Source organism: Geotrypetes seraphini, chromosome 5 (assembly GCF_902459505.1).
Source record: "Geotrypetes seraphini chromosome 5, aGeoSer1.1, whole genome shotgun sequence".
Lineage (NCBI taxonomy): Eukaryota > Metazoa > Chordata > Amphibia > Gymnophiona > Dermophiidae > Geotrypetes > Geotrypetes seraphini.
In genome coordinates this window covers 14,995,828-15,011,434 of record NC_047088.1, presented here as the reverse complement: position 1 = coordinate 15,011,434, position 15,607 = coordinate 14,995,828, and the positions used below count along the sequence as shown (strand labels likewise).

Here is a 15,607-nt window from a genome sequence, read left to right as displayed (position 1 = left end):
CTTCCTGGCATTGCTTTTCTGGATCTACCCCTCCCATGTCACTTCCCTCTTGGGAGGGGCTAAGAAACTTAAGGCAGCTCTGATACTGTGAGGGAGTATCCAGCAGGGGAAGTGGTAGCATCCTATAGACTCCCTCAAGAACCCTCCCCCTCAACTCGGACCTGCCTGAGACAAATAATCTAACCAATTAATTGACTCACAAATTCTTGTCAGAAATTAACCTGAACAAACAGTTTCGCTCAGAACACTGCCGCTAGTTATCCAAAAAGATGGCCGCGGCGTTTATTCAAAGCGTTATATAGAGCCCTCCCACACCGTCATCAGACGTATCCTAGCAACCATACTAATAAATCAAACTGAAGCATTCAAAGCAGAAAGGCTAAAGGGGTACTAAAAGTCAACTTGGGCCATCCAGTCCGAGGCTTCATTCAGCCCGGATAGGGCCATGGTTTGTAGCTGAAACATCCAGCGCAACTCCCTCAAGTTTAAAGTGCGCTCAATGTTACCTCCCTCCCACCCGACAATAATCTTATCCAGTACCCTCCATTTAAGGTCCTTCAAACTATGCTTGCAAAGCTTCCAATGTCTAACTAGAGGGGAGGCTTCACTATTCGTATTCACTCTCGATTTATGCTCAGTTAGGCAAGTCTTTATAGCCCTGGTGGCACGACCCACATACAATTTTGGGCATGGGCATTGGATTAAATAGATAACATAGTCAGAATTACAGTTAGTATTGTATCTAGCTAAGTCTGTGAAGTCCACGGATGAATCAGAAGTGATAGCTTTTGTACAAAACTTCTCTACCCACGCCCCTGACATTGCTCTCGCCTGGTGCGTAGCCAATGGCATATTGTCCAGCTGGCTATTCCTACTCTATCTGAGTATCCTATATGTTCTTATCGCCGGGGAAAGAACCTAGGTGAATGTTTAGGACATTATATTACCAGGGATAGACCAGCTAAAAGTCAGGGGAGTCACGAACCCTGTGGCCAATGTCAGTGGTGCCCATTTGTGATGGCAGGTGATAGCTGGACTCATCCTAGCTTAGGTACCAAATATGTAGCTAGATACAATACTAACTGTAATTCTGACTATGTTATCTATTTAATCCAATGCCCATGCCCAAAATTGTATGTGGGTCGTACCACCAGGGCTATAAAGACTCGCCTAACTGAGCATAAATCGAGAGTGAATACGAATAGTGAAGCCTCCCCTCTAGTTAGACATTGGAAGCTTTGCAAGCATAGTTTGAAGGACCTTAAATGGAGGGTACTGGATAAGATTATTGTCGGGTGGGAGGGAGGTAACATTGAGCGCACTTTAAACTTGAGAGAGTTGCGCTGGATGTTTCAGCTACAAACCATGGCCCCATCCGGGCTGAATGAAGCCTCGGACTGGATGGCCCAAGTTGACTTTTAGTACCCCTTTAGCCTTTCTGCTTTGAATGCTTCAGTTTGATTTATTAGTATGGTTGCTAGGATACATCTGATGACGGTGTGGGAGGGCTCTATATAACGCTTTGAATAAACGCCGCGGCCATCTTTTTGGATAACTAGCGGCAGTGTTCTGAGCGAAACTGTTTGAGACAAATAATCAGCATTCGCATGATCTCAGTCCACTCGGTGTCGCACCTCAAAACTGAAAGATTCCTTGTGGTGAGCCATCCACTTGAGGGTTTGTGGTCTGTGACCTGCAGGAAAAATTGTCACAGCAGATAATATTGGAACATCTCCAAGGCCCATTTGACAGCTTTTCAATTAGGGCCTAGTTCCTTTCTATAGGATACAGCTTGTAGCTAATGTAGGCCACAGGATGTTCTTTTCCATCCACTTTTTGAGCCAAGATAGCCCCAAGCCCAACTTCTGATGCATCTGTCTGCACCACAAAGAACCAGTTGAAGTCCGGGCTGACAAGTATCAGCTCCAAGCAGACGTCCTCCTTCTTGGTTTGGAGTGCTGAGACAGTTCTGACGTCCATGGTTTAAGAAGGCAGTCAACAGGACTTTGGAAGGGGTGACTGGAACTCCATGAAGACCAAAAGGTAGCACCTTGAACTGGAACAGAACTTAGGGTGTTGAAAAGGCTGTCTTCTACTTTGCACCCAGAATGAGGGGTACCTGTCAATATCCATTGGTCAGGTCCAGGGTCGATATAACTGAGCTCCTCCCAATTTCTTGTTGAATTCATCAACTCTTGGCATTGGATAACCACATAACCAGATGCTCCTGTCCAGCTTCGGCACCAACACGATGGGAGATGACCAATAACTGGCCGACTCCTCAATAACACCCAGTTCCAGCATCTCAGATACTACTTTTGCTACGGCCTTCTTCCATGATCCAATAAAGGTGTTGCCGGACTACCACGTTCAGCTCAGTGGTGATATCATGAGTTGCAAGGTAAGTTTGGCCCGGCATTCCTGAAAACATATCTTGGTTTTGGTGAACTAGGTTGGCAGGGGCCCGAACTCTGTCCAAACCTCTGGACCAAAGTCATTTTTGGACTATCGTTGCAGTCATTGTGACCCCTTTCTTTAACAGGCTGATGTAGAAGATCTTTGCCTTATCCTTCTTGTCAGGTTGGGCCACCATGTAATTAACAGTTTCTGTCTCTTCCAGTGTTTCACAAAGTCTAACTTATTTTCAGAGTACAACAGGAGGACTAACTCTCTGTCTCCTCACTGAAATATTCTTTGTATTGCCTTCTAGTTATAGGCTCAGGTTTGCCTTCCTAAGCCTTCTCCAAACAGATCTTAGCTGCCTCCCTGGCTTTTTTTTTTTTTTCCAGCTTTTCCTGCATGGTAAGAATGTATTCTCCCAAATTTCTCACTGGCTTGGGTTTTTCCTCCCAGGCTTCTCAAACCACATCCAGAATTCCTCTAGGCCTCCAGCCATATAGCAACTCAAATGGAGAAAATCCTGTCAAACTTTGAGGTACTTCTCAGACAGCAAATTCACAAAGGATTAGAGTATCCCATCTTTGGCCACAAACTTCTTCAGCATCTATTTAAGAGTCTTCTTAAAGTGTTCCACTGGACAGTCTGTCTATGGATGATAAATGGATGTTCATAAAGTCTTTACTTTGAGCAGGGAACACACTTGCTTAATGACTCTAGATATAAAAGTAGTACCTTGGTCAGTCACTATTTCCATTTGGAAGAAGACTTCCTACAGGGCATTGGCCACAGTGGTAACTTTCATATTCCACAGGGCAATGGCCCCTCGGTGGCATATTCCAAAATAACCAAGATATGCTTATTGCCAGTAGCCCCACAAAACCCATAGCCACTCTTTCATATAGGGTGTTGACAGTGGAAATGGGCATAAGAGAGGCAGGTGGTACTGCTCAGCTTGGGAAGCACTGATGAAAGAGCGTTACTTGCTTGAACAAACATGGCAAAAAAAAAACTGAGCCAAAATCCTTTATGTGTTTTCTCCTACCCTCAAAGTGACCTTCTAACAGGTGACTGTGAGCTAATTGTGTAACCTGCCTACATTAGGGATGAGGGACCAATAGTTATTTTACCTCTTCCGCCTCCAGGGTTCTTTTGCCCCCACCCCCTCCCATTCAAGTAATTTTTTGTTGTTACATATGGGAATTCTATTTTAGAGGAATCCTGATTGCCCACAGGATTCTCATCCACAGTCACAACCTGTGCTCATGCTGCTCTAAGGGCCTCATCTTCTGCATGTGCTCTTTTAAAATCTCCTGGGGTCTCCACCCCACTGCACTTGGGTAGGCTATCTAAAGAGTCTTGGATATCTTGTCCCTCCTCTCCTGATCCTGGATCCTAATCAATTGAAACCCATAATTTCAGGGGGCAGTGCAGTTTTTCCATCTGCCACTTCTAGCAGGGTTTAGGCAGCTTTGGGTCCTTGGTATAGAAGTCAAGGTCCTCCAAAGGAAACATCTCATGAAAAGATTGCTCCTCTTCCTTTGGGCCAGCAATTAGCTGAACCCAAATAATTCCAAATTTTGGGAAATCTCAACCCAAGACAATTGGATAGGGAAGGCATGCCACCTCCAGCTAGGCTTTCCCAACTGGGTTCTTGAGGGATACCTGAACTGTAGGACACTATTTTTGGTTCCCATTTGCACACAAATAATGTCACAGCCTGATCATAATTTACTTGTAATCAAGTAACCAGTTTTGTCCGAATGAGGGTCTTTACACTGCCAGAGTCTATAAACACCTGGTTGGGGTTCCCATTCAGCTCAACTTCCATTACACAGTTTCTGCTTTCAGGTTGAGAAGCCTCAACAAAATTGCAAGAATGTGGAGTGACCACATTCATGTCCATAGCCTCTTATTAAGCTTTTCTCAGTCTCTGGCTATTTGGCCTCTCTTTCCACATCTGAAATAGGTGAGTAAAGGTGGTTCCCATCACTGGGTCAGTGGAGTGCATTGGAGCTGAAGTGCTGGATTCATGGAGATGAAGGTCTCCAGCACTCTGACCCTTTTCTGGAAGACACTGGGCTAGCAGACAATTCATGGTCCTTCATGTTCTCAGACCCTGCCTTTTCTCTTTTCTTCCCAGGACTCCCAAGCCCACTTGTTCTCCTTGCATGGTTCAGATTCTTGTTGCGCTTGGTGAAAGGCTTCAGCCACTACCACAATGCTCTCTGGCATCAATTTAGGATGCCGTCTAACCCACTGTTTCATAAACTGGAGTAGCCCCTTCAAGAACTATTCAAGGAGGACAACTCTTGCTAACTTCAGGCCAGTCTTGCTCTCCGGTGGGAACCATCTCCAGGACACTTCTTTTATCAGTAAAAGAAAACTGGGGATTCTCTTTCACTTGTAGAGACCCCTTTCAGAATTGTTGCTGATAGGCCTCTGATGAGCAGCTGGCTCAACCTTCATTTCTGCAAAGGTGGCCGTCTCAGTGGAATTGACATCCTGGAATGTAATCTGGCTGCTAACAATTTGGTTTCCTAAATAAGCGCTCCATGATGTTTCTGGCCAACCTGATCAGCAAGTTTATTTAAAAAATAGTTTGGGTTATCTTTGGCACCATTTTTTTGCATAGATAACCGAAGGAGTCACATGTAGCATAGGTGTCAGAAGGGGGGGGGATGCAGTACCCCCAAAAATGGCGGTAGGAAGTTATGACATATAACTTCCTACTGCCTTCTGTGCAATGTTGGCTCACACCTCACCCTCTGCACAAGATCACTTCACTGCCACCGCCACAAGATTGCCCCCAGGACTGGTCTTGTCCAGGATCCTCTTTGGCAGCAGCAACTCACACTGCTGTGCTCACTACCACCTGCCATAGTCGCCAGCCTCTGCTGTCCTGGGGCGGGTCACCACCACTGCTACACCGACACTTCTACCACTACAGCAGGACCGAGATTTCTCTTCAGCTCCAGCTCGATCAAGGTTAGTTGGGCTGGGCCCTGAAGAGCATCAGGGGGTGGAAGCCTAAAAGAACATAAAGAGAGCATCAGGGAGGGGGACTGTAGAGAAGAGCATTGTGGAGGGGGATGAAGAGAAGAGCATCGGGGGATGGGGGGTTGAAGAGCTTCATGGAGAGGGGCTGAAGAACATGGGGGCTGTAGAGAAGAGCATCAGGGAGGAGGGCTGAAGAGCATGGGAGGCTATACAGGAGAACATTGGGTGAGCTGTATAAGAGAGCCACTAAAGCCACTCACTAGATGACTCTTTATGAATGGACTTGCCATCCTCCCTCCTATGAATGCTTTATCTGCATCTTCCCAACTCCAAATGATCTGGGGATTGTAAAACCTGAGTTGTAAAATCAAATCTTGGTCCTCTGCATGGTAGTGCACAGCATTACCACCAGGCATGTCCCATGGCGTTTGTCTTAATAACTCTTCTGAAGCATCTCAGAAACAATGAAAACCAATACCATGGGTAGCCAGGATACCAGTAGGCTGCAACTCTTCAGAAACCGAGTCAGTTGAGGCAGGCAGATTGGTTGCAGCTAGGTGCTAACTGGCAAGGTGATAAGGAGAAAACAAGGACTAGATAAGGAAACATAAGCTTGCAACACCAGAAGCTATAGGGTAGCTAGCTGAGTTGGTAGCAACAAATTACGACGCTTCAGAAACCAAGAAGGTGCCATCAGGTTGCTAGCTCCTTGTGGCTGGTTAACCAGCAAGAGCACAGGAACAAAAATGTTAGATGTGTGAGAGGTGCTTGCTAGTTTTCAAAGCTCTTTAGATTATTGGAGAGGGGGTGAGGTGTTGGGTACTGGACTAAGTATGGTAAATTGTGTGTTCATAATAGAGAACCAACAAGGAAAACAACATAACCTGACTTGGATAAGGAATGAAATACTGTCGGTAGTTGAACTTATGTGATTGGCAGCTGAGATGCATCCTTAGCAGTGTAGACCGGAATCATTGGGCAAACAATTTGTGTCATCACGTTATTATGTATATAACAGAGTATTCAGTTATCCTTATGCCACTCGCTAGGCAGCTTTTTAAAATTGGAACACTACATAGAGAATATATGTACAAAAAGATATTGTGATACATAATGGAAAAACAGACTATAGATAGTAACTGTATTGAGAATGAACAATGATTTCAAGGTTGTAATACTCTGAACGTGTCCTCTCTTTTTCTCTAGAATCACATGAGTTGGGGAGTGAAGTGAAGTCTTTTGTGGCTCCGGATGGCGCAGTTACATTTTCAGCCTTGTCAGTAACACAGAAGGAAAGTCAAGGGTGCCGAGTGCTACAGCCTCTGACTTCCAAGGAGTCCTGTTTGTTAAGCGCTTCTTCTCCTCTGAGACTCACGGATGTAACTGAGCATGCTTCAAGTGACTCCTCCACGCACGCTATCTCTCTCACGTCCTGTGTGACAAAGGGTATGAGCTCCTGGTCTCTGCCAGGTGAGTGTGAGAAAACTCCCTTCACTATGATGGAACCTGGAGGCATCTCAGCTCTAACTGGCGACTGCCTGATGCAGCAGAGTCGAACCTGTCTTGGTTGCTTTATTGAGTCAAAAGACAGCATTGATTCAGAGCCTGGAATAAGCTTGAAAGTGGGTGATGTCAATAGGGATTATGACACCTGTTCAGTCTCTGATATTGGCATTCACTGCATGAGCACAGGAGAAACCATGAGATATGGGGATCAGCTGCTTTCAGATCAGCTCTTAAGCTTCCCTATGCATAAATCGAGGTCAACAGACAAAAGAGATGCTGAGAAATCTGACAGCGACTCAGAGTATCCTGCTCAAAAAAATTATTATGATGGATTACTGTTAGATAAATGTAATGGTGATGAAGTTTTGCTTACAAATTCCAGCCAGGAATGGGGCTATTTTGAATCTTTTATCAGTGAGAGCAAAATTGAGTTGCTTGACCTCTGCTCCAAAAATGAGCTGTCAGTCAACTTGTTTTCAGAGGAAGATGTGGATAATTATATGTTTGATGATGATGATTCAACTCTGGGAAGCGATGTCTGCTCCTTGAAGATTAGATATGAATCTTTCCAGGACAATGTGAAAGAAAAAACCAGTGCCCTGCAAGAGGATGCTCAGTTTAACTTTTTCCCAAATATGTTTGCCAACTGCACAAAACGGGAGAGCAAAGGTGCAGTGAGGAAGAGTATGGACTCATCCCAATTCAGGTATGAAGAGGATGGCATTTGGGGAGATGAGGAGGAAGAGGAAGACGATGACGAAAAGGGGGAAGGAAAGGCTGCCTTAAACAGAAACTGTAGCAATACAGATGTTGTTCAGTACATAAGCACAAAAAGATCTCACTTTCTAGATTCAGTTAATTCAACGGAGGATTCAGGCGAGTTCAGTGATGATAGCTCTTGCACCGAATCGTCATATGATGTGTTGAGAGAGATCAAGGACTGTACCAGGTACCTGTCCAGGGAACATTCCAACTCTTTTATTCAGCAAAACTATGGACTGAGGGCAAAGAGAAAAGTCCGCTACAGTGATGATTATCTCTACGATATGGACTCCATTGAGAGTGAAAAGATCTTAGAGAAAAAGGAACAGCTCCCTGATGGCCCTAAAAAGGAGGATGATGATGACTGGTGCCCAAAGAAAAGACGAAAAGTGTCCCGGAAAGAGCCTCCAGTTATAATCAAGTACATTATTATAAACAGGTTCAAGGGGGAAAAACACATGTTAGTGAAGCTCGGTAAACTTGATGCCAGTGAGACCGCTGTCACATTGAGTGATGATCTGCTTCACAAATATGAAAAGCTATCACCTCTCAAAAGTTTCTGGCAAGAGAGATGGCGAAATAGAATGGATTTTCTGAAATCAACCATGTACAAGCATAGCTTCTATCTGAATGGCTCGGAGACGGCTTTTCTTCCTCACCCTAGAAAAAGAAAATGCAAACTTGCAAATAGGCACAGGATTCAAAGAATTCAAGCCATTGAGCAATCGCTAGGCAAGCAGGACTTTTCATATTATGATCAAAAGCAGGCTGGCAGTAGTAAAGACGACACAGATCTTACTGGTGTGCATACAATAGCCATTGCTACCCCCAACTGTGCCAATGGATTGCATTTATCTGACATCACGGATATTGCCTCGTTGAAATGCACACCACTAGAAAGGGAATGCAGTGGGCCAGAAAAGAAAGTGCTACGCAGAATCAAATTCAAAAGCGAAGCCAGGTTGAAATGCAAAAAGTTTAAGGCAGCACAGGAAGACAGCAAACCTACAGATCCAGTGGAGGGCTCTTCCGTCTTAGAAAATCAGGACTTCGGAGATAGCGTGAAGGATGATAACATTCATTGTGCATCAGAGAGCTCTTGTACATCTGAATGCCCTGCTGATAATGCTGATAAAAATTCTACTTTTGTGCCAGCAACCTCCTCCTCTGACAAGCCTATACCATCTGCTAACATCGCCAGCAATGTACCCCTGATCCCAGGAGGGTATCTGCAGACATTGCTAGATGCTTCTGATTCACCAAACACTGGGGTGACATACTTTGCCCATCACTCTTCTGGGCAGCATTCAGTCAGCCTAATTCAACCAGAAAAACAGTTCAGCTCTCTACAACTTGCACAGAGCTGTGTTCTGTCACCTCCCTCAGAATCTGAACTTCAGCAGTCTCCCCACCATTTAGAAATTGAGTCAAACTGCAGCAGCATGTGGCATGGAAAGCCCACCAGCAGTCAGGACGAATTTATGCCAAACTTTAGGGATGCATCCATTCTGCCTAGTGAATTTATTGGCTCCACAATATCACCAAATGCAGAGAACATACAAGCCCCCGGGTACCATCAGATAGATCTAAACAGCAGCAAACTGCTCTACCAAAAAAAATATGTGCAGGATAATCAGCTGCAGCCCGACGATTCTTATCAATCCTGTCATTTCAATAATGGAGAGGGGCGCTTTAATTTCCAGCGAGGTACACTTAGTACAGATGATGGCAGACTCATTAGTTTTGATTCAGTGGGCTCATTGTCAGTTAGTTCCAGCAATTACAGCTCTCTAAGTTTAAAGTCTTCTGAAAAAGATGGTGATGATGATATAAATGATGATTTCCTGGCCCACTGCAGTCCTAAGCTAGTGATTCAACAGAGCATTGATGAGATAACACCTCTTAAAGAGTCTGCTGATCTCTTAGACATCTCCAACTTTACGCCCGACAAATTCCGTCACTCATCTCTCTCTGAGATGTCTCCACCAGATACTCCTAATCTTTCCCCTCAAATAACAGGCTCAGAAACCAAGTCACTAGGGGATTTAAAAGGTTTTCAGGATGGTATTCCAGGTGTGTTGAGCAATGTTGAGAAGGTCAAATGGAACTGTGGTATCCTTCAATCCCAGGAAACAGTTAATAATGGCTTTACATTGAATAATCATCAGTTTCAGTTCCATATGTTCAATGATGAGGATTCTGTCAGCCTTCTTGAGAAAGACTCTTGCCTGTCAACATTCAATCAGCCAGCTGGTCAAATTATCACCAATGGCAAGGTGTCAAAATCTAAAAAGAAAGGTTCATCAAACAAAAGTGGGGGTACCAACCAAAACCCTTCTCAGAAAAACAGTAAGAAAAAAGCAACGAAAGCCAATAAAGGGACAACTAAGACACAGACCAAAAATACTAGGCAGGGTTCCAGGTCAACAAAAAAAGGGAAAAATGTAAGTGGAGTGAGTAATGAAAGAACTCAAATAGTTGGCAGCAGATCTGCTGGTCAATTAAATAACATAGCTTCTACCACAAAGATGTTGGCTGGATGTATTCAGCACTGTGGCCCGGCTTCTTTAAAGATGGGGAAGCATAATGGAACGCCCAGCAATTGGCAACTGGTGAAAGCTAACAGCACAAATTGGTCTGAATCTAGAACAGGAAATGCTAACAATCTCCTTGATGATGATCAAAGGGAATTTGAGGAGCCTTCCAACATTTTGTCTAATATTGCATCTGGCATGGCAGATGTTCAGAGATTTATGATGGCTTCAATTGAACCCTTGTGGGGACCCGCAGGTCATAATAGTGTCCCAGACATATTCCGGTCACCAGAATCAAATAGCCTAAAATTGAAAACTCTCAAAATTTTGGCCGGCACACCGCAAGAGCCCAAGAAAAAAGCAAACGGCAATCCACCAGGGTCTTCAAAGAATCACAAATCAACCAGCAAGGGCTCAAGTAGAAATAACGCCAAACAATCTGTGTATGACCTTGGTCATTATAACTGTGCAACGAGTTACGGCACAGAAGTTCACAATCCCTTTTTCGATAAAAACTTTGGTACCCTGAGCACTTTAGGCAATAATGGCCCTACACACAAAAAGCTGTACCGTCATAAATCTAGCTCGAAATCGCTGAAGGACGAGAACTGTAAAATAAAGAGAGCAGAGCGGGAGCAGGCACGCAAGGGTCCGTCTGTGACAGCTGCTTTTGAAAAACTGAGGTAATGCTGCCCCAAAATGGCTGACACGCACCCTTTACTATCCTCCTACCAGCTAAGCCTGCTGTTCCCTCACTGTTCTTTCCTTTAAAAAGCAAGCATTGCATGAGAGAGAGAGAGACACTCCCTTTTAACGCTTTTTTAAAATTTTATTTTAAGAAATTGATGTGCATGAAAATAATATCCTTGCAAGCTACCTTAAGAATGACCAATTCCTTGCTTGCGTAGGGTTAAGAAAAAAAAAAAAAACAACCCCACAAAAACTAACTGAGCTACTCTTTTCTGCTGTTTGGCTTCTTCAGTTTTATATATATATATTTTTTATTTATTGAAAATTAGTTTTTTGTCTCTTTTATTGATTTTGAAAAAGACTTTTATTTTGCTTTTGAAAGCTTTGTTAACAAAATGGTAATGCAATTGAAAGCCACGATATCTAAACTTTAAATATCTTTAATTTGTATATGAAAATGCGCTTCTTAATTGAGCTTTTATGTGACCAGTCTGAATGCTTTCTAGCCCCCCCCCTCTCTGCTGATTTCAACCCTTTCTTGTATCATTTGGATTCTGCTCATTCTGTTTTGAATTATCATGTCAATCCTGTTACAATGAATTTGCTAGGCTAACTAAGATGGCATCAAATGTTTGATTTTTCTGCAGGGAATCTCACTACATTCTTCTTAAGGCAGAAACAACATTTTTTGACTTTTCCCTGTGTTTGAAGAAGAGACTTCTTTTTTTTTTTTTTAACAAAAAAAAAAGACATTGGTGTTAATGTCCTTGTTTTCTTAACAAACTATGCCTTGTGGTCTGTTGAAATGTAAGTGCTGAAAATCAAGAGTCTGTGGGAATAATTTGTTTGAAGGGAAGCATAATCTGGTATTCTCTGTGAAAGACTGTTTTAAAAAAAAGTTCTACTGTTGTACAGTAATGTATGCACTAAACCCCTCCCTGACGCACTCTCGCACACCCAGACAAAATGTGCCAAACTGCCATCAAGTGACTGTACATACTTTTACTCTCCTCATTCAATTTCTGGGTTGTTTGTTTTGGTTTTTGGGTTTTTTTTTTTGGGGGGGGGGTTGCATCCATGCCTTTTAAGTTAATACAGACATTCTAGGTATTATGGATTTATCCAACCCCTCCCTTCTCTTTTCCTGTCCTCACTGACAGCACCTGTAGCTCACAATGAAATGATTTTCTTTCCTTTACAATTTTGCCAAAACTTATGGGACGTGTTATAATAGTGTGCCAAATTGACTTACCTCATGGAATCACCCTATGGTTTGAAACTCAGAAGGCTCAATGAACTTTCTAAAGAAGTCAAAATGGTGGCGAACAATTGCTGGACTTAAAATATACTCTTTCCTGCCTCTAAGCCCTAGAAGGCAAAAAGCATCAAGATCCATAATACAGGAAAGCTGAAGTATGGGTGGGGGTGGAGGGAGGGGGGTTGTGAAAAATTACAGAAGGTGAGTATGTCAGGAACTCGCACATCTGCATTCAGAAGACCTTTTGCCCGAAGAAAGGGAGATGGCTGCTTCTTAATTTTTTATAAAAAAAATAAAAATAAAATAAAAAAATGCAAAGTGTAGCTGAGATCATCAGAAATGCAAAGTTCTCTCACAGACACTTTTATCTAAGTTTTTTTATATTTTATATTTAGCTGGATTTTATTCTGAAAACAACATAAATTACAGGCTGAGAACATTTCTTCTGCTCTGTGCATCTATGACAATGAAGACTCAACATTCCTTGCATTTGACTATTTACTTTCACTGGAGCAGTTTTTTAACCTTTTATTCTAATTCTGTCTGATATGTTCTCCAATTACTAGGGGTTCTTTGATGTTTTCTAAATGTTTTCACTTGCCAATAATATTGTCTATTGTTTTGATCTCTTTTTTTTAAAAAAACGATTCAGTGCCAAAACTGGGAAAAAAAAATATTTGTGAATTCTGTAATGTGTTGGATAATACAGTACCATGTGTGGGCCACATAAAAATGACTGATTTACTAAAAAAAAAAAATTTGAATGTCACAAATTAAAAAGAATCTAGGTCTTGGAGCAGCTGAGAGCTTGTGCACTTAACTGCTGTTATTATGGAATTCCAAATATGCAAATGCCATGCTTTGTGGAAAGTCCCGAGGACAAGAATAAGGCGCATCGTGGTATAAAAATATCACTGTCTGAGAAGATCTAGGTGGAGATCAGGTATAAATATTCCTTCCCATTTGTACAAAGGAGCAGAGTTCGTTGGCCAGTTCAGTTGCTGCCTTGGCCAACCTTGCCTTTCCACTTCTGTCCATTTCATCTGCAGTGCCCTCTTGTGCAGCGGAACCATTTCACTAATGTAAGGGGTCATGATGATAAAGCACTTAAGGACATAAAATCCATAGTGCTTCATAGCATGTGTTAATAGATGTTAATGTCTATTGTTACTAAGAGTGGTAAAGCTGTTTTATGCTTTTACAGAAAGTGTCCTATGTGGTTTTGGTCTAAAAGGAATTTCATTGAGTTCCTGGGACAGTGGTTCTCAACTCTGTCCTTGGGGCCCAGCCAGCCAGTCACGTTTTCAGGTTATCCACAATGCATGCACTGCCCCTTTGGTATGCAAAGCTCTTTCATGCATACACATTGCAAATGATATTGTTATTATCCTGAAAACCTAATTGACTGGATTGAAAAGCACTGTTCTAGGGGACAAGAAGATATTTGGGTCTAATAAATTGCTTGGATTTTAGGTGGCAAAACAGGATGATACCACTCAAGAGATGATGAAGGCAAGTCTGCCACATGGAACAAAAAATCTGCCACATGTTTTATTTTGCCATTCCATGGATAATAATTAGAGGCTACTAAGATGGATTTTTTAGGACCTGATTCAAACAAGACATTTTTTTCATTCTATTTTTTATGAACAAATCTTATTGAGTAAGGACCCTTATAATCAGGTTTCACTTGCTGTGTGTACAGAGTTCAATGGGGTGTGTTAAGAGGTGTGTTATGGGTGGGCTTTAGGCATGCTTGAACGTCTTGTAAGGATAATCAAACCTTTGTAAAACATCCCAGACTGAACATAGACGTTCAGAGCTAGACCTGTTTTAGAAGGGTCTAAGTGCCACAAAGGTACCCAAACTGACCAGAAGATCATTAGATACTTGAAGATATGGCACCCCCATTTTCCCCCACTGCTTTCTGACCCAACCCCAAAATCTGACTGAAAGAATACATACCTATCTCTAGAACAGCAGCACTTGGTATGGGAAAACCTAGTAGAGCAACACACAAGTGTCTTAAGTAACCTGGTGGATGGGATAGTGAACCATAGAGAGGAGGAGTCAGGCCCATAAGCCACTCTAGCCACTACATTTATGGTGTTAAGTATGAGCCCACCAAAACCCTACTATACTGCCATATAGATGCCACCTGTAACCATAAGGGCTATTGAGGTGGTAGACAGGTGGGTATAGTAGATTTTGCGGGGAGTGGGGGGGAGCTCAGCATACATTTTAAGGGGTGTATGGTGAGATGAATATCTGGCACCTTTTAAGTGAAGTTTACAGCAGTGCCCTCTAAGGTGCCCCCCTGCTCTGTTGGCATGTCTATGTGGCCAGTCCATTAGAATGCTGGCCCTTCCCATGTCTAAACGGTGCTGATTTGGATATTTCTAACTTGAACGTTTTTGTGGTTGAAAAGGACAAATAAAGTTAGATGTTCTGGTGGTCTAGAAGTTTTGGCAGCCAAGATGTTCAAGTAGGTAATTTTTGAAAAGAGAAAATTATTTGAATGCTCTGTTCAAAACAGGACGTTTGTGTTTCCAACTTTGGACGTTTAGCAGGAAACTTTCAAATCACACTTAGACGTCCTTTTCAAAAATGGCCCTCTTATATTCAACTTACTAGAACCTTATACAGTATATACAGTAATAGATATTGAGGGATCAACATTGGTTGTGGTAAACAAATATTCAACTTCATCTTAGACCATCTTGCTTAAGTGGAGTAAAAAAACTATTCTTATTTCATAGAAGATTTGATGTCCACTATTTGGTTCCCATCACAAGGGCTAAGTATACTACCTTGACATAAAGATTTCCTGTAAAACAAGAAGTTATTGTATTCATCAGTGCTTTTAATATCAATACTATTTCACCCTGCCTAAATTAATAGATTTACTCAGAACTGATGTCTGTAGTATAGCTGTATTGATTATGAACAAATCTGGAGACTTAATAGCTTGTAAGACACTTAGACTGGAGAAGGGCTGTGTGGTTTCCACAGTTTATATGCATTTTTTGGTTCCAAACATGGAAGCATGATGGCAGATAAAGGCCAAATGGCCCATCCAGTCTGTCCATCCGCAGTAACCATTATCTCTTCCTCTCTCTAAGAGATCTCATGTGACTATCCCAGGCTTTCTTGAATTCAGAGACAGTTCTGTCTCCACCACCTCTACTGGGAGATTGTTCCACGCATCTACCACTCTTTCTGTAAAAAAGTATTTCCTTAGATTACTCCGAAGCCTATCACCTCTTAACTTCATTCTATGCCCTCTCGCTCCACAGCTTCCTTTCAAATGAAAGAGACTCAACTCAAGCGCATTTATACCACGTAGGTATTTAAATGTCTCCATCATATCTCCCCTCTCCTACCTTTCCTCCAAAATATACAGATTGAGATCCTTAAGTCTGTCCCCATACGCCTTATGACAAAGACTACACATCATTTT

General features: G+C 42.5%; 1 protein-coding gene across 1 annotated transcript in view; it reads left to right on the top strand.

Moving 5' to 3' along the window:
• Positions 1–14,223, top strand: part of NEXMIF (neurite extension and migration factor) — a 523,277-nt gene extending 509,054 nt beyond the window's left edge. Inside the window, 3 exon segments of the mRNA XM_033945779.1 lie at positions 6,604–10,882; positions 11,537–11,579; positions 11,582–14,223. Coding sequence (XP_033801670.1) covers positions 6,604–10,882; positions 11,537–11,579; positions 11,582–11,626 — 4,367 coding nt within the window. The 3' untranslated portion in view covers positions 11,627–14,223.
• Positions 14,224–15,607: the final 1,384 nt, after the last annotated feature.